The sequence below is a fragment of the Pteropus medius genome, unplaced genomic scaffold (genome assembly GCF_902729225.1).
Source record: "Pteropus medius unplaced genomic scaffold, Ma_sr-lr_union100, whole genome shotgun sequence".
Lineage (NCBI taxonomy): Eukaryota > Metazoa > Chordata > Mammalia > Chiroptera > Pteropodidae > Pteropus > Pteropus medius.
Window position 1 is genome coordinate 2,060,948 of NW_024346062.1, and position 24,212 is coordinate 2,085,159.

Sequence of the window (24,212 nt, forward strand, 5' to 3'; positions counted from 1 at the left end):
AATGTACTATGTTGGGGTAGGTGGAGTTGGTGCTTTGAAATGAGGTCAGCTAGGAATCAAAGAGCTAAGGATTAGGAACTTTTTTTCTATAGGTATAAGAAATTTCACTGAGATTTTTGAACAGGGAGTACATGATAACAATTTTTAGTAAAGGTGGTCTGGAAAGATGGGCAGGATGAATTGAGGGTGGGGGAGGGTAGGAGGTAAATGTGATACCTGCTGACCATTTAAGAATCTAGTGCAATTATCTAGAGGTGATGTGATAAAGAGCTAGGCTGGGGCGGCAATAGTAGTAATGGATGGCACAGACGCGAGAGCTGTTATGAAGGTCCTGGTGACTAGAGAGTGAGCCTGAGTGACTGGGTGAGCCCCGGCAGGTCGGGGGCAATCCTTATAAGTGGAGGTGATGAATTTAATGTTTGCTTTTTTTTGAGTTTGGGGATATTGAGTCATTCTAGCCTGGGATGTGTTATTGTATTTGACAATTTTAAAACTTTATTTTGTATATTTCTCTGTTTTTGATATGGGTGGCGATATTTATTTCTGTATTTTAATTTCACATTAGTCCTTTACCTGGTAAAATGGTATTTGCTTATTATCACAAGTAATTAATATAAGGTTATTTTATTATAATATAATTATTAATGTTATTATTACTTACTGTAGGTTATCAGACCAGGACGAAGAGGGCAAGACCAAGCAGAAATGTATCATATCTGACCCCTCCTTTTCCATGGTGACAGTTCAGCGGGAAGATAGTGGAATAACCTGGGAGACCAATTCAAGTAGGTCTTCCACTCCTTGGGCTTCGGAAGAAAGTCAGACTTCTGGTGTATGTAGTCTAGAAGGGTCGACTATGAATCCTCCTGCAGGGAATGTTTCCTTTATTGTGGATGAAGTTAAAAAGGTTAGGAAAAGAGCGTCTAAGTCAAAGCATGGCTCACCATCGTTGCGTCGCAAAGGCAACAAAAAAAGAAATTCCTTTGAATCCCAAGATGTACCAGCAAACAAAAAAGAAAATCCTTTAGTTTCAGAAGGCCAGGTACTGAAAACCCAGAAAGAGAAGTCATCTACTGGCGATTATGATAAAATGAGAAAAAAGAAGACCACCTCAAATACACCTCCTATTACTGGAGCAATATACAAGGAACACAAGCCGTTAGTGTTACGACCAGTCTACATAGGAACAGTACAATATAAAATTAAGATGTTTAATTCAGTTAAAGAAGAATTAATTCCACTACAATTTTATGGCACATTGCCAAAGGGTTACGTAATTAAGGAAATACATTATAGGAAGGGGAAGGATGCATCCATTAGTCTAGAGCCAGATTTAGGCAATCGTGATTCTAATATAATTTCCAAAACTGACAAATTAGTAACCCAAAGCATAGAAGATGATAAAGTAAAAAAGCTTCCTTCACCCTGGGGAGGTACGCTGTCCAAAGGATCAAAGTCCCTGACCTCCTTATTTAGTCGTGAAGATCAAAAAAAAATTTACGTTGATTCTCCTCTAAAGGCTGCATCTGCCACCAAGCATGCAGATTCCTCTTCTATAAATGACACAGTAGAACTAGAAACACAGCTCAGCCCTTCACAGTCAGTGCCACAACAGCCAGGTGACGAAGCAAAACCTTCTGAAATGGAGCCTTCCTCTCTTACGCCTGATACATCTGCAACTGTGTTCCCGGAAACAGCAAAGGAGGAATTCGAGTCTGATGTACAAGAAGCTGTAACTTCAGAGCATGACTCTTCAGTCTCACCACCTTTAGTGGATGATGTAAAGAAGGAAGATGTGTATTCTGACCATTCAATTTCACTGGAGGCAGAGAAGGATTCTCTGGAAACAGATTCACCAGGTCTGTCAGCATCTATCCAGGAAGATTTTGGCCCAGAAAGAGAAGAACTGGACCTGACTTCACTAGAAAAGGCAGAACCAGTTTCCGAACAACTAACCCCTCCTCATCTTGATGTCAAAGGAGAGAAGAAAGAAAACGTGCCTAAGCCATCTATTTCTCTTTCTGAACAGCTAGTATTAGAGGAACCAGTGGAAGAAGAAATGGAAACTTCTCTACCAATAACTGCTACCTCTGAACCTGAAGATTTTAACTCAGTGGAAGAAGAGATCATAGAACTCGATTACCCAGAAAGTCCATCGGTTTCTGAGAAGCCCCTCCCACCACATTTGGCCCCTGAAGTGGGAGAAGAAGAGGAGACCATTCTGCCATTACTGACAGCATCAACACCTGAACATGCTGCTTTGTCTGAAGAAGAAAGGGAGGAAAATGAGTCTGTTTCTACTGATTCTGCTTTTGTATCAGAGTATTCAGTCCCACAGGATATGAACCAAGAACTAGAGAAGCAAGAAGTTGAGGCAGTTTTTCCATCCAATGTAAAAGCTCTGTCTGAACATACAGTTTTGTCAGAAGAGGAAAATGAGGAATTTGAGCCTTATTCTCCAGCTTCAGCCTCTGCATCAGAACACTCTCTCTCACCATCCATAACTGAGAAGACTTCTGAATGCCAGTTCCCACTGTTTTCAGCAGCTACACTGGGACACATGGTCCTGTCTGGAGAAGAAGCCTCAGAAAGTGGGCGTCACGCTCCAGATTCCACATCTGCTTTTGAATATTCAGTTCCAACACAGGCAACAAAAGAGTCACTCAAGAAAATTGATGATATGTCCCCATTAAAATCAAAAGGTGTTTCTGAGCACATGATTTTGTCAGAAGAAGAGAAGGAAGACACTAGACTGTATTCCCCAGATGTGGCCTCTGTGTCTGAACACTCTCTCCCCCCATGCATAACTGAGATGACGTCTGAGTGCCAGTCACCACTCCTTTCAACTGCTGCATCGGAATGTGCAGTCCTATCAGAAGAGGACCCAAGAAGAGAGCGTTTCACACCAGATTCGACATTGACTTCCCAATATGCAGTTCCACCAAATATAGCACAGGAATCCCTAAGGGAAATAATTGATGATGTGCCCCTGTTAAAATCAAAAAATGTTTCTGAGCACATGATTCTGTCAGAAGAAGAGAAGGAAGACACTAGACCGTATTCCCCAGATGTGGCCTCTGTGTCTGAACACTCTCTCCCCCCATGCATAGCTGATGTGACTTCTGAATACCAAGCCCCACCACTTTCAGCCACTCCATCTGAATATGTGGTCCTATCAGAAGAAGAGACAGTAGAAATGGAGCGGTACACACCTTCTTCCACCTCAGCTTCTGAATTTTCAGTACCACCATATGCAACACCAGAATCACAGGAGGTAGAAATTGTCCACAGATCCCCTTTAAATATAAAAGGTGCCTCCTCACCCATGAATTTCTCAGAAGAAGAGCAAGAAGACATTGGACCTTTCTCTCCAGACTCCGCATTTGTGTCAGAATTCTCATTTCCACCCTATGCAACTCAGGAAACCGAGAAAAGAGAATTTGAGTCCGATTCTTCAATATGTTTAACATCGCCATCTGAACATACTGTTTTGTCAGATGAAGACACTGAAGAAGCTGAACTTTTTTCTCCAGACTCAGCCTCACAAGTTTCAGTCCCACCATATAGAATACCAGAAACAAAGAAAAATGAAATCGAGCCTGATTCACTGTTAACTGCAATATCTGCTTCAGGGTATTCCTACTTTTCAGAAGCAGATGAGGAAGAAATTGAACCAACAGCTGCTACACCTGTACCTGAACATCTCGATTCATCACAGAAGCAACAAGCTGAACCTTTCCCTTCGATATCTGCACCTGAAGACTTGAGTCTGCCACCTGCAACAAATAAAGCAGAGAAAACAGATGCTCAAACAGCCTCAACGTCTGTATCTGAATATCTCATTTTGGCACAGAAGCGGGTAACTCAAGGATTTTTAGAACCTAAGTTGGAAGATTTGATTTCACCGTATTTAACCAGTGAATTGGAGAAGGGAGAAAATAAGACTAGTTTATCAGGAGCTGCAACCCCTGTTTCTTTACCTACACAATCATCCATGGTAAAGGAAGAAACCAAATCCGTTTTGCCTTCATCTCAATATTCCGTTTCACCTGATTCGTCCATGCATTTAAGAAAGAACAAGAACCCGAAGGATTGCTCACTCCAAAAGCTGCAAATGAACAGATGGCTTTGTTAAAAGTTAAAAGTAAGGAAGAAATTGTGCCTGAATCTGAAGAAGCTACATCACGTGGATCACGGGATCAAGAAATGGAGCCTCAGCCTCCAAATGTTCCAGGGTCTGGGATGAAATATTCAGTTCTGCCTGACTTGGTAGATGAGCCAAAGAAGGATGTCAAATCCAATTTAGCTCCAACTGTGACATCTGAACTAGAACAGAGAACGTTGTCGAGGAATGAGCCCGAAGTAATAAAACCATATACACCAGTAAAAGAAACATCTTTATCTGAACCTGAGATTTTATCAGCATTAAAAACAGAAGTGAAACATGATTCTAAAACAACTGGTATACCTAGAGTACTGCATTCAACTTCACCAGGAGTGGAAAAGGAAGTTGAACATGGACCATCCACACCAGAATTTTCAGCTTTATCAGAAGAAGTAAAGAAAGAAATTGAACCCAGTTCTTCAATAACTACATCTGTAACTAAGCATGATTCAAGCTTAACCAAATTAGCAAAAGAGGAAAAGTCAACAGAGGTTTCTCTTACCACCCTTGTAGAGTATCCACTCTTAACAAAAGTAGAAAAGAGTGAATTAGGAAGTGGTTTGCCACCACGGGTAACATCTATAGATGAGCATTCACTTTTTAAAGGAGAAGAAAAGATAGCAATTAAAGCTAGTTCTTCTCCCACTGAAACTGCTGCATCCAAACATCCAGCTTGGTCAGAAGCAGAGAAGGAAATTAAATTTGATTCACCTCCAAGTGTATCCTCTATATCAGACCATTCTATTTTGTCAAAAGTAGAAACTGAAGAAGTTAAACCTGTCTTGCCAATAACCAAAACACTGTCTTCTCAGCATGCAGATGTATCTAAGGACGCAAGGATGGAAAACGAACAAGGTCTTTCATTTTCTATGGTCCTTGACTCTGAACGTTTGGCTTCATCACAGAAAAAGAATTCTGTGTCTGCCTCAGAGGTATCAGGGCCCAAACATGTGCTTTTGCTCAATCTAGGTGGTGAGATAGAGAAACAAGGAACTGAACTTCCTTTCTCGCAAAACGTGTCACCTGCACCCAAACATATAGTTCCAAAAGGCATAAGTGAAAAGATGGAAAATTCTTCTCCCCAGATGGAAAATTTAGAGCTAGAAGATTTAGCTCTGACATTACCAACCCTTAGTGATGATAAGAACAAACAGGCCATGGAGATATCTCTTACAGCTCAGGGAGATTCCCTGTCAGAAAAACAAGATCTTGCTCTGGCAGAGCTCTCTTTGGAACCTGATAAGAAAGACAAGCTACACCAAGTATCAGAATTACCAAATGCTGAGTTGGAATCCACTAGTGGTTTAGGTAGGCAAAGTGCATCTGTGGATACAAAACTAATAAAATCTCCCACAACTAAAACAAAGGATTCTGTCTTAGAGAAGGACCTAGTTGAGCTTACGAGCAGAGGAGAAGGTAAAGAAGAGAACAGGGAACTTCAAGTACCAACTACAGAGCCTAAAATTTCAGAGCTTTCATCATGCCTTAAGGAGGAACCTCAGAGTCAAGAAATTAAATCTATTTCTCCTAAGGTAGTCAGCTTAGAGTCAAAAAAAGCACTTACCCCTTTAGTTGAAGGAGACAACACAGAAGAACTTCATCCATATGCTTTTTCTTTAAAAGGATTATCAGAAGGCTTGAACCATTCAGCTGACTTTAAAAAGGGAGAAAAACAAGAAATAAGCTCATTAGGAAATTTGAAAGCACAAGTAACAGAGAATATTGTAACTACACTGAATGAAGAGAGAGACCAACCAAATACATTCCCTGTACCCCAGAGTATAACTGAACCATCAAACATCACTTCTCACCTTCTCATGGAACAAGAGAAGCCTGAAAAAGCACTTCATTCAGATCAGGCTGTTAAATTACCTGATGTAAGCACATCTTTTGTGGATAAACAAGATCTAGGTATTAAACAACTTTCAATTATGAAAGAGAATTTTCCTTTAGAAGAATCAAAATCACTTGTGATAGCCGAGTCTGCAGGTGTTAAAGAAACACAAATGAAAGATACCCTTATTTCTCCAAAGGATGAAAACTGGATGCTGGAAAAGCCAGAAAGAGATTTGGCAAGTAATCATGAAGAAAGTGTACTGGGATCTGTGCTGCTAGCTTCCTCTGCCAGTGATGATCTGATGACAGGGCAGCTCAAGGCTGTTCTGTCAGATAAAGACCATACATATGAAATCGGAAAGCAGGTTCTGCCACATTCTGCTGGAGAATCACATTTATCATTACAAAAACCAGAATCTCTTGTTATCTCCAGTGGTAACAGTGAGACCTTATCAACTAAAACTTCTGAAGAGACATAAAGCTGGCCCCCCAACCAACATCTTTAGTTCCAGCTGGAAATGTAGAAAGAAAGAAAGCAGAGGAGAAGCAAATCCTTTCTTTCACGGGGAGTGAAAGTTCAGTATTGGAGAAATCAAACACAGAATTTTCCATGCCTAGCAAAGGAGACCACCAAGAGGAAATCAAACTACCTTCTGAAAGAATCCTTCAGAAACCAGTGTCTGGCCCATCAGTGGAACAAGTCATATCAGAATCTATTCCTTCTCCTGGCAAAGCAGCCCATTTCCAGGTAGAAGATGCAGAACCTGCACTGGGTAATAAAAAAGCGGCACATGGGAGTATGTCTCTTTTACCTGGAGAGAAGCCATTAGAAGAATCAAAAATGGTTCAGTCAAAGGTTGTAGATGATGCTAATGAAAGAGGGAAACCAACATCTGAAGTGAAAATACCCACACAAATAGAACCTCTCTCCTCAACCCAAGAAAATGAAAGACCTCAACCCCCAGAATCACCTGAGATGACACAAAAGCTGCCTGAGCAACCAAAGGCAGTTAAACCAGGCCTTTCTGAAGAAAAGGAAAGGAAAGGAATTTTATCTTTCACATCTTGGGTGTCCAGTTTGTTTTTTGGATCAAGCACTCCAGATAGCACAGTTGCTGAAAAAGAAGATGTAGAAACTCAGCCAAGTCCATCTGTAGAAAAAGCAATGACTGTGATAGAGCCTAAAGGTACAGCTCCAGCTGACTTTAATGCAACTGAGAAACCAGCTGATCATCTGGTACCAGAGGCAAAACTTATAACTACTGAAGAATCCAGAGATACTTTGGTTAAATCTGGTGAAGGTCAAGACTTTAAAGAAAAACCTACACTTTTATCAAATGTAGAAGTTCTAAAACAGCCAAAACCCAATTTTGAGGTGTCCAGTGAAGATCATGGGAAGAAAGAAATCCTAGACTCTTCAGAGGAAATGGGTCTAAACTTAGTTACTTCTGTTGATGGTGAGGACCATCTTCAATCTTATTCTCTCATGAGTGAGGAATCCATTATGGAAGAAGCCAAAAATGCTGTTCCTCTTCATGTCACTGATAGTAAAAGAGCCCAGAAGCCAGAAATCTCTCCTCCATCTAAATGGAATATTTCAGTTCTTGAACAGCCAAGAAGTGATCAAAAAGAAAAATCACTCTTTTCATTTGATGTGGTAGATAAGATGTCACAACAGCCAAAATCAGCTTCTTCTAGCTTCACAAATAAAAATATTACAAAGGCATCAGAGAAGCCAGAGTCAACAATTTTGCCAGTAGAAGAATATAAAGGCAGTTTAATTGATCTTGGTGAAGACAGACTAAATAAAGAAATGCCAAAACCTACTTCCTTGAAAATTTCTGAAGAGGAAATAAAACTCAGGTCTGTTAGCCCAACTGAGGAAAAAGATAACTTGGAAACCAGATCATATTCTTTGGCAGAAAAGAAGGTGCTGGCAGAAAAACAAGAAACTGTGGCCCCATTAGAGCTAAGAGATAATAATGAAATAGGAAAGGCACACATTACACATGCATCTAGCCCTATTAAAATGGAGGAATCAAAAGCAGCTGCTGTGCTGCAGCAAGTCTATCAAAATGAAGACCACAAAGAAAGACACAAAATTATTAAGGAGGAGAAAGGAGAAGAAAAAGCAAAGCAGTCACATGTGTTTTTAGAAGGAGAGAAGCAGCAGGAAATTCAGCCTTATTCTGTGACTGTAGCCAGGTCCCTGCCCGAAGAATCAGATGTCTCTTTAAGTCATTCTTTGGGTGAAACTTGTCCATTTTCATTAGCTAAAACTACATCAGTTACTGAAAAATCAGAAATCATAATCTCAGAGTCTCACCCAGAAATCAGGGAAACAAAGACAGTAGCAACCCAACCACATCTGTTAGAAGAAAGTGAAGTACTGATGGAGAAAACCAAGACTTTCTTTCCAGGGGATCTTTCTTATCATGATGAAATAGATAACCACTCTTTTCCTAAGGAAGGAAATCTGGTGTTGGAAAAATCAAACAGGGGTTTGGCAAGTCAGAATGAAGAAAAGGGACTGGTCACAGTATCAGAGCTGTCAAAAGGTGGTTCAGTAGATATCGCAAAAGGGAGTATGAAACAAGGCTCTCCATCTAAAGAATCTGAAAGGATTTTAGATCATCCTTTGGATGAAACAAAGATCTTAGAAACACCGCCATATTTGTTGTCATCAGTGAAACCACAAGCACTTGTTTCAGAAGCTTCTCCAGAAATTAGTACAGTAAAGAAACAAATTAGTACAATGATGAAACAAGAATTGACTCCAGATAGGCATTCAGTCCATACTATTCAGACATCAAAAGAGCAAGCATCTGAAACGTCTAAACAATCTGTTCTTGTTTCAAAGCACCACTTGGAGGCTGTAGAAGCTGCCCATATAAATGAACCACGCTCTTTAAGCAGCAACTATGCTCAATTTATAACAAGTGCAACAACAACCAATGCCAATAAAATGGTTTCTACTAGAGAAGTATCCGAAGAACCTGAAGATACATATGAAAAAGATGAAGAATTTTCAATGACTAGTAAGCCAGCTGGACTTTCAGAAGATCAAAAGAGTGCCTTCAATATCATTTCTGAAGGCTGTGAGATTTTGAATATTCATGCTCCTGCATTTATCTCTTCAGTTGATCAGGAAGAAAGTGAACAAATGCAAGATAAATTAGAATATTTGGAAGAGAAGGCCTCATTAAAAACTCTACCCCTCCATGATGATAGTGAGGCAGTCGCTTGCCATAAAACATTGGCGAGTAAGTTAGAAGATTGGGATAAAAAAGTCACATCACTGAAAGAAAGTAAACAAAAGGAAACTCATAAAACAAAAGAACAATTATCCACAGACTCAGAAACTGGTGATTTACCCTTTAATCAGCCCACAATTCCCAGTGAAGAGGATTATTTTGAAAAATATACATTGATTGATTATAACATCTCCCCAGACCCAGAAAAACAGAAAGCTCCACAGAAATTAAGTGTTGAAGTAGAATTTTCAAAGGAAATTCCAGAAGAAACTATCTCATTCCCAGAGAGTTCAGAGGAAAGTGCCATAGAATGTGAATATGACTTGGTGAAATTAGATGAAAGTTTCTATGGACTGGAAAAGTTATCTCACCGAGAAACCCCAAAGTCTTTGGTTATCCAAAAATCACCTGATAAAGATGCTTCGAAAAGCGCAAACAGAGATGTGGGTTCCAAGTTACCTGGGATGCCTTTATTTGATGCAGAAGAAGAGGTTTTGTCACGAACTCAGATACTTCCTACCACTGCTAAAGCCATTAATCCCGAACTTCTGGAGGAGCCACCTGCACTTGCATTTTTATACAAGGATCTGTATGAAGAAGCAGTTGGAGAGAAAAAGAAGGAAGGGGAGACAGCTTCTGAAGGTGATAGTGTGAATTCTGAGGCATCATTTCCAAGAAGAAATTCTGACACTGATGATGGAACAGGAATATATTTTGAGAAGTACATACTCAAAGATGACATTCTCCATGACACATCTGTAACTGAAAAGAACCAAGGCCAAGGTCTGGAAGAAAAACCAGGTGTTAAGGATGATTTATACCAGCCAATAGCAGCAGAAGGGGAAATATGGGGGAGGTTCGAAACTATTCCTGGAGAAAAAAGTCTGGAAGAGGGACAGAAAGCTACTTACGGAGAAGGAGAATCAGTAGGCCACGTGGAGACCCTTGACAGTGTAGCTATACAGAGCAAAGTTCCCATCACTGAGGAAGTCAGAGTGGTCACCCAGAAGATAACCCATGCGGTTCCATTTGAAGACACCCATCATGTTCTGGAGAGAGTAGATGAAACAAGCAATCAGAGTGATGAAGCAGCAAATGCTAATCCAGAGGTCAATCTGAATGTTCCAGTACAAGTGTCCTTCCCAGAGGAAGAATTTGCATCTGGTGCAACCTGTGTTCAAGAAACACTGCAAGAAGTACCTAGCATCATGGTCCCACCCGAGCCAAGTGAAGATAGACTCCGCAATAGCCCTATTCAGGATGAGTATGAATTTGCTGAATCCCTGAATTATGAAATGGTTACTCAAGACACTTTATCAGAAGAACTGTATTCAGAATCTACTCCTGAGTTTGTGTTATCTCAAGGGAAGGAATCCTCCGAACACATCAGTGAAAATGAATTTGTGAATGAGGTGGAACAAAGTATGTCTGCTGAACAGAGAGAGTTGGGCAGAGAGAGGACAGAAGAACAATTATTATCAGAGTTAGTCACGGAGGAGGAACAGAAGGAAGTGAAAAAGTCCCAGATTGACACATATTGCTACACTTGCAAAAGCCCAATTTCTGCTGCGGACAAGATATTTGGCACCCACAAAGACCATGAGGTTTCAACGCTTGATACAGCTATAAGTGCTGTTAAGGTAAATAGATTTTAAAGCATATAGGTATGTAATAATACATGTACATTGAATTTGTTTTTATATTTTCTCGATTTTAAAAATGACCAAAAAACTTAAGAATATTTCACCAGGCATTTAGTTAAGATCAGTTGACAAACCATTTATTGTGTATACACTGTGTCAAGTACTTTTCTAGGTTCTGGGGATACCAAGATAAATAGCACAAGGCTGCAAAAAAGCCAAATAAATTTAATTTTTAAAATATGCTTTTGAGAGTAAAACAGCCATTTTCTATTACCCACAATATCATCCTTTAAAAATACACATTACATTACATTGAGAAATTTGACTGCAAGTTTTATTAAAAAAGACAGGAAGACATTTAAATTTCAGTTTCCTCCATATCTTGTCTTTATCTATCAAATTAATGTTAGAAATGGAAAACCTTTGCATTCTTTTTAGTTATGTCTATAGAATCCCAATTTAAAAAATTAGTTACAACACATATTCTTATGTATATGATTATAAATACCCTTGTTCCCAGAGATACTACAGGAAACCAACCATTTAGTCTTTGAGACTCCCATCTCCCTTCTGACTGGAATCTTCATTCTTGTCTCTTCAATATATCGTCTAGATAGTAGCCAGAATGATCTAAAACTGAAAATAATAACAAGAATCGAGTACTTACTTTGTGCCAAGCATTGTGTTAAGATCTTTATTAAAAAAAAAAAAGTTCTTTATATACAAGATAACTATTATCCTCACAACAACCCTGTCATTGTCATCCATTTGCAGATAACAACATGGGCTCAGATAGTTTAAGCGATTTACCCAAGGTCATGGAACACAGAAGTAGGATTGGTACCCAGATCTATGTGACACCAGAGCTTTTGCACTTGGCTGTATAGCCATATTGCTGAGCTCAATTATTTGCTAATGGTAGTGATTTTAAATATGATTATTCACTTAGATCACTGTTAAAAATTGCCAAATTATTTTGATTCGGTAGGATACCGTATTAGAATCTTGCACTTTTTTCTCCTAGAAAATTAATCCTTCTCCACTCATCTGATATCTGTTCTATTTCTCCAGGGTGAAATTTTATTGAAACTTTACCTGGTAAAGTTTAGGGGTAGGAAAGGGAATGATTTCTTTTATGAAACTCAGGCATTGGGATGTGTTAGCAGCACTGACATGCACACCATTCTTTGATTATACTTGGTTTTGTTAAGTAGCAACTGCTGGGCACTGTTAGCAGAAAGAAGACTAGATGTTTTTCAGCCTTCTTAATTATGTTTTGTCTCTCTCTGTGAGTTTTAGAAATTAAAAAGTCATTCTGTCTAAATATTGTCAATTTAAAATAAATTTAAAAGTGGGGATGTTACCAGAGAGTGTGGATCCTCTCCCAGCACGTTGTCCAGGTTCTTGATGTCTCGAACAAAGAATTGAGCAAGACACCGAAATACAGTAGAAAAGTTTTATTAGAAAGGAAAGTACATTTCCAGAAGTGGAAGCAGGACTGAGCAAGAGAAGCGTAGCTCAAAAGGCCTGGTAACAAAAGCTTTGGGGATTTTATCCCTTTTTGCTGTGGGTGGTTACTTTTCATAGAGGAGTGGGCTTCCTTGACAACTAAGATTGACAGGGCTCAGTGATTCATCATTTTGCTTTCTGTGCATGTTTGTTCCCAGAATTCAGTCTGTTATAATATTAATGAACTTCCGAGCATATACATCATATTATAATGATGGTATAATGAGGCTCAGGTGAGTTGGTGGTCAGTGGGTCTTCATTGCACACGTGCGAAAGGAAGGTCATTGGAGTCTTCATTGCACGAGTGCGAGTGACTGGCTTAAACTGGTACCTAATTCTCTGCCTACTGATTTCTTTGTGTGAGTTAAAAAATGCCTTCTGGCTTGCTTAATTGTGGGCGGGTTAGGGTGGACCCCTTCTAGGATAGGATGACCTCAGCGTCTTTGTAGGCAGACCCAAAACCCCCTAACTAACTTTCCTGTCTAACTCTTTTCTAAGAGCCATGAATCCCCTTATTATTGGTATAGATTTTGAGGGCCCGGAGGTCTCTTCTTCTGTATCTGCTTCCTGCTGAGAACGCCGCAGTCCCTGCCTACAGGGGTTTCATGGTGCTCTTTCCCTTTCTGTCTCAGTCAGGGTGGGGTCTTGGGTTTCCTGCTGAAGTGCCACCTCAGTCCCTAGACAAGGAAAAAGAAGACACAAACTTATTATTGATTTGCCTATTAAGTGAGTAAAGGGAAACAGGCTTGGTTAATATATTTCTAAAGAGTAAAAAAAAGACCTTTGGCCTAAAGTCCCCTTCCCTCTCAGACTCTAAGCCCTGCCTGGCTTAACACCATTTCTGTTTAACAGTAGGCTGATGACCCTTATCAATAGCCAGAGGATCTGAGTCACCAGTGTCCAGCAATTGTCAGGATTTGAGGAAGAGGGCCTTTTTTCCAACGAAAGAAGGGAAGAAAACTTTAGGTTCACTAAAAAGATTAACTCTGCAAGAGATGTCCTATTTCATTTTCTGCTAAAAGATTAAGAATTTTACAAGTGATGTCCCATCTCAGGGAAATATGATGTCTCCTGCTTTAAATCCATTAAATTTTTTTTTTTTTCCTTGATCATCTCCAAACAGTATGAGAAAGTAGAAAACTAGTCGCCTAAAGCCAAAGAGGCTTGCTTCATTTTATTAAATCTACTGTGAGGATGAAGAATTGGTTGGCAACTTTTTAAAATTAAAAACCTATTTAAAAAGTTATAGCTTGAGAATTCTGTAGCATCCTGTGAGTAGGCCATTGTAATTATTCAGAAACTGCTGGTTGCTTTTATGGATTATCTAGGTCCTTGCTTCTCTCCCTACTCAATCCCCATTGTGATGGCTTATCTTGTCTGTCACTTGCTTTCTTTCTTCACTCTCTCCTTTCCTTCTTTCTCAATATTTATTAACCTGCCATTTCATGTCAGGAACTGTGCTAAGCATTGGAAATGAAAACAAAAAGGAAGATGGATTTGTAGCTCCCTCAAATTAGTACACCATTTTGGGGGCAGTGTTCTGAGAAATGAACCTTTTGGGAGTGAAATGGTGGAGTGAAATGGTGGAGTGGGACTGGGAGGGTTAGGGGAGGTGTCTTGGAAAGGTGAAGCTTGGATGAGCCTTAAATAAAATAGAGTTCCTTCAACAAACAAGGGCAGCGAGAACATTCTAGAGATAGAGAATACCATGTGAAAAGGCACATAGGTGAGAAAGAATCCAAGGAAAGATGGGCTTGTGTGACGGGAGCCTGGGAACTTGTGGAGAAGAGGCAGAGGCTAGAGAGGGAAGTAGAAGCCAGATCCTGAAGGGGCTTCCATTAGTATAATTTCTCCATCATTATGTGGATAGTGAATCAGGCCGCTGAAGCTCTGTTATTCTGTGTTGTTACTTGTTAAGTTTAGCAGGATAGCTATGTATATAACTCTGGATAAAGTAGGCACCATCTTCCCACATCACCCATCCATTTTCTAGTTGGCTGTCACTCTTGAGTATTTTTAACTCTTTGAGAATCATTAGAACTTTTAGGTCCCTTTAGTAGATAGTTTCTATCATTTGGTATGCTGGACTTCTTGCCTGGTGACACTCTGATCGTGTCTCAGGGTCAGGTGCTCCAGGGTCACCAGACGTCATTGATGCAAATGTGAGAAGACTACTCAGATAGGTTGGACCAATTCAGCAAAAAGCCTGCTATTAGAAGAAAGACAATATATAAAAATCAAAGCCTTACTAAGGAGAAATAATTCAAATTCATAGTCCACTAAAGCAAATACGCTTTGAACTCACTAACTTACCAAGAAATTCTTCCTGTTGTATGAGAAAATAAATTGCTTTTCTATTGCTCTCACTCACAATCCTCCTAATTGTTTATCATACAGAATTATCTATAGTCAACTTGGATGAAGCAGCAGAAAAATTTAGATTGATTTATTAGTGAGATGGTATAATAAATCTCTACCAAACATACAAAATTTATGAGGACATTGGAGCTCACTGTTTGAAGTTCTTTTCCCAAATGTCATATACTTAAATGTCATATCTTAATTCTTCTCCTCAGGTTCAATTAGCAGAATTTCTAGAAAATTTACAAGAAAAGTCCTTGAGGATTGAAGCTTTTGTTAGTGAGATAGAATCTTTTTTTAATACCATTGAGGTAAGTTACCTTGTCCCTTTTACTTTGGTTTGTTCGCGGGCCTCACAAGTAAATGATTCTGAGCTAAAAGGATGTGAATAGGGGTTTGTATGTGCATGTGTGGTTTGCCATTGTTGCTTTTGTTTCATTAAATCTGAAGGTCCTTAAAGTCTTTCATCTTTGTGTAATCTGTGACACTACTTTCTTTCTAATGATAAATGACTTCCCTTTAAACACACATAACATATTTATTGGGCACTTACTATGATAAGGCAAATGCTTTACATGCCTATCCAATTTAATCTTCACAATAACCACATGAGATAGGTGTGATTGTTATTTCCATTTTATAGATAAGAAACTGAGACTTAGAGTTAAGTATATTACCCGAGGTCATAGTAAGTTAAGAGACAAGATTTGAATTCAGGTCTGAGTTCTTGCTCCACCATTCTGCCTTTCACTGGGTTAGCTCTGCAGAAATGCTCTAAGTCACTGCCCAAAGTCCCATGCCTAGGACAAATGAGTATCTCTCATGGTGCTATTGTCTTCGATGTGATCATGCCCTCATAACTGCTGGCCCTTGCTCCCTCTGCGGTGAAGAGAGGGCAAAGCAATGCTCCATCTGTATACAGAGATGGCCCAGGCGTCCCCACTTGTCAATTAGGAATGGCAGAGGGCCCCTGCAGAAGGCTGGTGCACAGTTTTCTTATCACTAGGGCAACTCCACATCCTAATTTGCTTGTGAGACTTTTGCTTAACAACTCCAGTCATAGGTGAAATTAACACTTGGTAATTACTTTTAGTGCCTCCCCACTCAAAATGTCCCTTTTAGACAGTAAATTATATGATCACCTTATCACTAGCCCTCTAGTGATGACAGCCAGGCATCTGGGTTTGTCCAGATGAGCATTAAAGTTTCTCCTGGGAAGCTGACCCCTCCCTGGAGAGCATTTATGAATGTAGTACCCTGTCCAATATCCTGGTTGCTACCCACCTCTATGATTTTAGTGGAGTGGCAAAAATAGCACTAAGCCCTCTTCACTACCTGAAGGCCATGGGTCTCCATTCACTGTGATGTCATTTTCAAGTTTTATCACGTGGGAAAGCAGGTGGGCTAGACTTCCATACAAATATCTTCGTGTGTGTGTGTTTCATTAAATAATCTTTCTTGAGGATGCTCTTACAGCGAATTTTATTACAAAGATAACTATGTCAAGGGGCGGGGGGTTGGTGGGTTGAAAATTTAGACTGTGCATAAAATCTGATTCTCTTATCAGGATGCCCGAGGTCAATTCTTTAAAAGGCTGGTGTTTCTCTATAAAAAGAAAAAGAAAAGAAAAAGAAAAAGATATGTACTTCTTATTTCATTCAGAGGTGTTTTTGTTTTATTTTGTTTTAGGAAAATTGTAGTAAAAATGAGAAAAAACTAGAAGAACAGAATGAAGAAATGATGAAGAAAGTTTTAGCACAGTATGATGAGAAAGCCCAGAGCTTTGAGGAAGTAAAGAAAAAGAAAATGGAATTCCTGCATGACCAGATGGTCCACTTTCTGCAGAGCATGGACACTGCCAAGGACACCCTGGAGACCATCGTGAGAGAAGCAGAGGAGCTTGATGAGACCGTTTTCCTAACCGTAAGCACCAATTAAAATAGGCCCAAATACCTTGCACCCACTTTGGCCCAAGTCTACCTTTAAAAATTTGTCATTCAGTATTCCCTAAGGTCATATATATCTCTATGGGGTTTCTACAGTTCTGACATTTAAAAATTATTGGAGCATGCCTGATGCCTATGGAAAAGGCCCGGCAAATCCTTAAAACCCAGATCCAGCTGAAGGATACATAAAAATCAGGCCACAGCATCATCTGTCTGTTCTGTCACAATGGATTGGTCACCTTCTAAGAGGAAAGAAAAGCAAACTGAAAACCTTATTTATGCCATGCTCTCTTTGGGGGCCAGCTTGATCTCCCACAGCCTGGCATCATCATACTGGCCCCTGGGCCTGTCGTCTTCACTGCTCCCTAATCTGAAGTGACCTCTCATTAGGAGCATTCCTGCTGAGTTTCACCAAGTGGCAGAGTGTAACATTTTGGTACACTTTCAGCATGCAGAAGAATGACATAATATGATACTTCTCTCAAGCAATATGTTGATGTTTTTATAAGGGTCTTCCTGGGGACCAGATTTCTTAATTCAAACAAGTAACTTATAGACGGAGATTCCCTTGGGAGCTCCTCAAATTGCACCACAGAGGCATCCCTTTGCTCCTCTAATTTCCTAGAACATTCAGTAAGGTACTGGTTCTCCATGGAGCCAGGATTATCCAGGACTAATGGAGGTTTTTCCCTGAGGGCAGTCTCAAACCTAATTGTCAAACTGGAGGAAAGGACCATGTTGTGATGAGTGGGACCTCCCTTTCAAAGCTTCCTAGCCTTCTAGTAAAGTTTGGAGACAGAGCAGGGCAAATTGGGGCAATGTTAGGCTTTTGATTTGCCTTTGGGGACACCTCCAGCCAGGGCAAATTTAGGTGAGGTGGACATGGCATCCTCAAAGGAAAGTGAAAATCATTCAGTTGCTTTAGGTTTAATTAAGGCACAGCTTTAGTATTTTAAAATTAGGCACCTCTTGTGAAGTGTAACATTAATAAAATGCTTTGTGTTCCCAAAGAACCTTACATATGTTTGATAAGAATCTTTTTTTCTCTCTAGGAGAACAAATCATAAACAAGAAAGCATTTTTTTTCTGCTTATACATCCTTTTTAGGAAATTTGGAAAGCACAGAAAAGATAACTACTGATTACATTTTTGGTATATAGCCCACATTGAACACATTTAAATCATTTTTGTTGTTTTCAGAGAATTCTATTCTGGAAGCCATTTGTTAATGAATAGAGAGAGGCAAAGCATAAGCAACTCATTGCTGGCTTTGCTGATTATATAGAGTTACAGCAAATCTGGAAATTAAAGCCCCCTCCATCCCTGCCTAGACATCCACTCTTCCTAATTTCTTGCTGCCCCAACTGAAGCCGCAAAAGAGAAACAACCTAAGGGGAAGCTGGGAAGTAATGATTTTAGGACATGCATAACTTTGACATTCTAGGTCGATTTTTCTTTTTGTCATTAATTTCTCTCTCTCTTTTTCTCTCTATCTCTTTCTCTCTCATAAGTCGTTTGAGGAAATCAATGAAAGGTATATAAAACATGGCACAATGTAGTGGCGCCTGAAAATAGCATGACTGTATGCTTTATTTTTAATATTTTGATGCTTTATAGAAAATGAGCTGCCAATTAAAACAACAAATACATTTAGTGAGCCACTGGATTTTCACTTTTAGACACAGTGCTTTTCAAAGCTAAATGACAGCTTTGAAAGAAAATTGCATGTGCTTTAGTTAAATAACAATTATCGTAATGAAGGTTTTTAACTGCTTCCTTAAGATGTAGTCTGTATTTTCAACCTATTCTGGACCATCTTTCCTGTCACTGTATACAGAACATTTTGTAGATACTTAGACTTATTAGTTAAATATGAGTGTTTGAAAGAATCATTTATATCTGCCTTTTGTAATTTTATGACTTAATGTAATCTTAATGGAATGTTCTCTCGTGTTCTCTTCAAAAGATAAGCATGCATTTTATCTTCTCTTTCTGATCAGCTAACCTAAATCAGTCTTCCTTTATTGATGTGTTTGTTTTTGCTGTTGTTTTTGACACTCAATCTAAGAGAAATTCTTCATTCTTTGAAAAGGCAAAACACTCAACAAGAAATTCGGAAATGTTGTCTATAAAAACGTATAACATCGGATCTCTGTTTATCCTTTGGAGCTTCTGATATTAAAATGCTTATACTGATCTGACACATTTTCTCTTTTGTTCCATAGCAACACCTGAAGTCTTTCCTACTGGTTGAGCCTAACGTTTTAATCTTTTTTACTCCCTTTAATATAAATTTCTAAAATTGTAAATATTACCTTCAGTTTACTTCAATGTCAGATTATGAACTAGCATAAAGTAAAATCAGAAGTTTGTATTTGTGATATATTAAAATATAGAAAAATGGGTCAGGATTAGAAATCTGATTTTTTTAGATAATGAAAACTACACAGATGAATCTTATTTACCTTTAAAAAAATCTGTTCAATGGAATATTGCCAATCAGTTTTAAGAAAACAATTTGTATATTAATATTGGCATTACTCAGTAATGGTTTTAGTACAGTGACTCTGTTACAAGTAGAAATACCCAGGGAGCTTTTAAAAATGCTGATGCCTGCATCTTACCTCCCGAGATTCTGGTTTAATTGGTCTAGGGAGAGGCTTGGGCATTTTTAAAGCTTCCTAGGTGATTTTAATGCACACAGCCAAGGCTGAGAACCTCTGGTTTACAACAGCCTATCCCCTGGCCCAGTGGTTTCCAAAACTGTCTGTGCCTAAATTAACCGTGCGGTTTGTGAAACTGAAGCTCGTGGAACCTCAGCCTAGATCCACTGCATGATTAGCCCCATGCTCAAGGCGTCTGCACGTTCACCAGTTCACACGCAGGAGCCTGGGGCACACTAGGCAGTCTAGAAACTGATAACCAGGCCTTGCTCCCAGTTTCCTTTGTTTTTGAAAAATTATGCTTTTCTTCTACATATTATTGATACTTATTTTTATCCAAAAGTATATGAATTTATGGTGCCATTCTTTATACAGTGGACAGTGTAGATGCATATTTGTTTATTTATATTTCATCCACTCACTAATTGCAAGGAAAATTTGGTGAATGAAAATTTGCAAGTGCTTTTACCTTAAAAAATGCTATGGCACATTTTTACTTTTCTAAACATTAGAATATTAACTTGCTAATATGAATTGACACCCATTTAATTCTAAATACCATTTCTTTAGTCTTGTGCTTGAACTGTTCATCTGCGTGTCATTGCAATTAATTTTTATTTCATTGTCCAATGGACAATGAATTAATCTTTGCTAAAGCTGCATGTAACCTAAAGGAGGTTATACTTGGGATAACCAGTAAAGAAAAAAGACAACATAATTTGGGATTTGGTGAAGAAATATGATAAAAACAAAAAACAAAAAACAAACCCTGTTAAACATGCATACATGTGATGAAACTTGCCCATTTCACTAAGAAGGCTTTCATGTCCTCAAGGCAACTTCTTCCTCAAAGTCTCAATGTTATTGGTATTCCTTTCTATGAGAAGTGCTAATTATCTAGATTTTTTTTTTTACCTTGTTGCTTTTTCTGCTTTTATATTATATCTCTAAAGGCAGTGTTTGTATAGTAAATGATTATTCTCAACACTGTAAATGCTTAAATTAAGGAATGCTGTCAAGCATATTTAGACTCAAAATTTGCATATTTTGAAAAACACATTTGCTTAGAAATTGCTGTTCTGTCAAGAGAATGCATTCTTTTTCTCTGTTGTGCTCGTTTATGTTAACATAATGAAAAAGACTGTCACAACCATTGTTCATAAAAAGATGTCCACTTGCCCTTTCACATATTGATGTTAAAATTGAACAGGTCAGTGCATAAGGGAAATCTAGAACATTTTACTTATGGTATCTACAACCAGAGTTTTTATACTACAGAAAGTCCTCTAGTCAATGATGTGTATTGAGAGGGCTTAGTATATGTACTAGTTCCTACTGTTTGTTGACTCTGAGTCTATCATTTTCACCCTTTGCAACTCCAAAGCCTTAATTTAGGCTTATGTTGTCTTCCATCATCTGGAGCATTGTGGGGTCCTTCCAGCTGACCTCACTGTTTCTCTGGTCTGCCTGCTCTCATCCTTTCTCAGGTTCGTGCTGGGGCATTTTTCTAAATTTCCCTTGCATAGAAACTTCTGTGACTCTCCCTGCCTGAAAATATAAAATGGAAACTCTAGGTGGATATAAAGGGCTCTTCACAGTCAAGTCACAAACCACCTTTCTATTTCCTCTCTGTCTCCATTTTCTAATTTTCAAGGGAGCCCAGTGTCACCTCTTGCCCTTGAATGTGCCGTACTTTTTCTGAACTCTAGACCTTTATCCAGGCCATTCTAGCTCCAACCTCCTTACCCTGTTTCTGCCTAAAAAACTCCTCCTCATCCTTTAAGACTCAGCCCCATTGTCACCTCCTCTTCGAAGCCCCTACTGGAACCATCTCCCCTAAATCAAATGATAGTAAATTTTATTATTTCTAATACTAGTAAGCATAGCGGGCACTCCTTAAATGTTTTACTTATATTTTATAATCTTTTTCCCTCACATTGATAAAAATATTTACCGGACCTGAGATCTTGATGTTCTCATCCAAATGAAACTTTGTCCTCTTATTCATTCAAAACATATTTATTAAATGCCTACTATGTGCCAGGTAACACATTACAATGCAGTAGTGAACAAAACAAAGTTCTCTCCTGACTGTAGATTATATATTCTGGTGAAGTAGACAGACAAAAACAAATAGTGTCAAGAAGTAAAATGCAGAAAGGTAAGGGATAGGGGAGATAGGCACCACTATGATTAGTGTGTTCAGGGCTGGCCTCTTTGAGGAGCTGACATTTGAAAAGAGTTCTAAATTAAGTGAGGAAGGACCCATAAAAGTATCTAGGAGAAGAAAGTTCCAACAGCAAGTGCAGAGGCTTAGAGGTGACTCTGTGCTGCCCATACCAAAAAGTCCATGATCCTGAAGCAATGGAGTTCCTCACAGATGCTTAATAGCTGGAAGATAATTTCAGTCCTCTATGAGGGAGATTCACAGAGAGCTCCTAACCAAAATTAAGCCTCCTCGTGCTGCAGATAAACGCTTTTGCAATCTCTCCTTCCCCTTCTCCCTCTTCAGAATCCACCTGTTTTTGTTTTTTGTTGTTGTTGTTGTTGTTTTTAGGTCCAGATTTCACCTGCATACAAATGCTAAGAATTAGTATTTGTTGGCATCCCTCCTTAGATAGTCTTGAGTCTATAAAAGCTATTAATTTATAAACTGTGGTTGTTTAGCCTTTTAAGAATGTATACACTTTATCTTTCGCTGCTGTATCCCTATTACCAAGAACAGTACCTGGCATATAATAGGTGAACATTTTATTTTTGAAAGACTAAATGACTTGAAGCATGATAGCGAAGGTTGAAAACAGCAAGGACATCATGCAATGTGTGAATTTCCAGATGGGCTCTGAACCTTTATATCTTCAGGAACTAAATAAAAACAACCATTAAAATGTAGTAATTTTTAGGACCAACTTTATATGTGCAAAAATTAAGATTTGATGGAATCTATTCAGACTTGATGTAGGAATGGAATTTCTAATATTATCAGTTGCACTGACGAATCCTAAGAATAATTAGAGTTTAGACATATATTCCTAGGCTTTGAAACAGTTTAAACCCTTTTTGGATACAGTGTCTCACAAAACCACCACCACCACCACCACCAACTTCATTTTGAACCATTATATTTAGCTTTCATTCTGTACGTTAATACTTTCTTGACTTCTATGAAATATTTCCTCCTGATAGGTTGCTTTCTGCAATGGAGAGCACTGCTTCGTTAGAGAAAATGCCTGCTGCATTTTCACTTTTTGAACATTATGATGACAGCTCGACGAGAAGTGGCCAGACGTTGAAACAAGTGGCTGGTAGGAATTGTAATATATTACCTTGATGAAATTTGGCAGTTTTTCCTTTCTTGTTTCATAGGGTTTTTGAATGTAAGGAAATGTAACCGGAGAAAGAGAAATCTTAGTTGTAAAAATCTAAAGCTAGATTCTGAAATAAAGCATGAGACTACCATACCATTTCAGTTATAAACTCCTTTTCCATTTGGAGGCTTAAGAGTGCTGGGATATTGAGGAGGTGGGACGTGTGGCAATGGAACCAAAAGGTCTCCTCTTATTTTCCTTTGTCAAATTGGGTTTCTGTCTCTCTTTTCTAGAGATTATTTGCTTCATACCAACAGCCATGTAGAGAAGGAAAAATAAATCAAATATTTTCATATGTGTTGAACAGATTTTTCCTTATAAGTGGTTTTCCCCTCTTCGATTGAGGCCTTTTTCCTTTTTTTTTTTTCAAACTAAACAGATTAGCTTAGAGAACTCACAGCTCAGCATCATGCTCTGTCTCCAGGAGCCTCCCACTCAGCTGTCAGAAGCATCTTGCCGGCTCTTCAAAATATTTTTTTAATGTGCTATTTTAACAAACAAGACAATGAAACTTATTTAGATTTCTCAAAGCTGCCATGTTTCAGTCAAGTTACCAAGTTTCACTTAACTGTAAAATGTACTCAGATGTCCTCCTTAAAAGATACTACATTCTTTCAAAACCAACTTAAAGACAGTTGCTATTTTAGAATTGACGATTAATTTTCACTTCTGTAGGAAGAATTTTAGTTTAGTAACTAGTTAAAGGCTATTGTGTCTTTAACTCATTTCCTGTTTGCCCTGAGAATACCCTCTGGTGGTGCTTGCGGCTGCAACGTTTACCCCGAGGTAACTCGTGGATTACAGTCCTAACTTTACCCACAAAGTTTGCCATACTTCTCCCATGCTTTTCAGAGAATTACATCAAAACAGGACTGATGCAGTTGGGACAGCTTGTTTGAACCGAAAACAGATGTTAAATGATCTGAAAGAAAGGATCGCAAAGGGGATGGCTATAGCCAGGTTCTGTGGTGAGTTTATGGCACTGAAATGGTGGGACACGGAGGTGACAGTTTCGTCAACATTCCGCAATGATACTTTGACTTAAATAAACAACAGAAATGGAAAGAAAACTAAGGTGCCATGTGTCATTGTGGATCATAATGAGAATACGAGAGCAGTGGACCTGGCTGATCAGATGCTCACTTCCTATCCAACTGAGTGCAAAAGGCACAAGTGTTGGTATGGGAAGTTCTTTTGCCACCTTCTAAACGTTATAGTGCTGAACTCCTACATCCTGTCCAAGAAGGACAATCCTGAGCACACGATCAGCCATGTAAACTTTAGACTGACGTTGATTGAAAGAATGCTGGAAAATCATCACAAGCCAGGGCAGCAACATCTTCGAGGTCATCGGTGCTCTGATGATGTCTCACCTCTTTGCTTGCCTGGAAGACGTTTCCCCAGGAGCACACCACCAACATCAGGAAAACAGAATCCAACTGGTTCCTGCAAAGTTTGCTGCTCGCA

At 38.9% G+C, this 24,212-nt stretch overlaps 1 protein-coding gene across 1 annotated transcript in view; it reads left to right on the top strand.

Annotated features, from left to right (window-relative positions):
• The window catches only part of CMYA5 (cardiomyopathy associated 5), an 89,497-nt gene that overhangs the window by 32,716 nt on the left and 32,569 nt on the right, over positions 1-24,212 (top strand). The window contains 7 exon segments of the mRNA XM_039874913.1: positions 667-4,052; positions 4,055-6,474; positions 6,477-10,895; positions 14,984-15,079; positions 16,458-16,691; positions 18,235-18,248; positions 22,564-22,682. Coding sequence (XP_039730847.1) covers positions 667-4,052; positions 4,055-6,474; positions 6,477-10,895; positions 14,984-15,079; positions 16,458-16,691; positions 18,235-18,248; positions 22,564-22,682 — 10,688 coding nt within the window.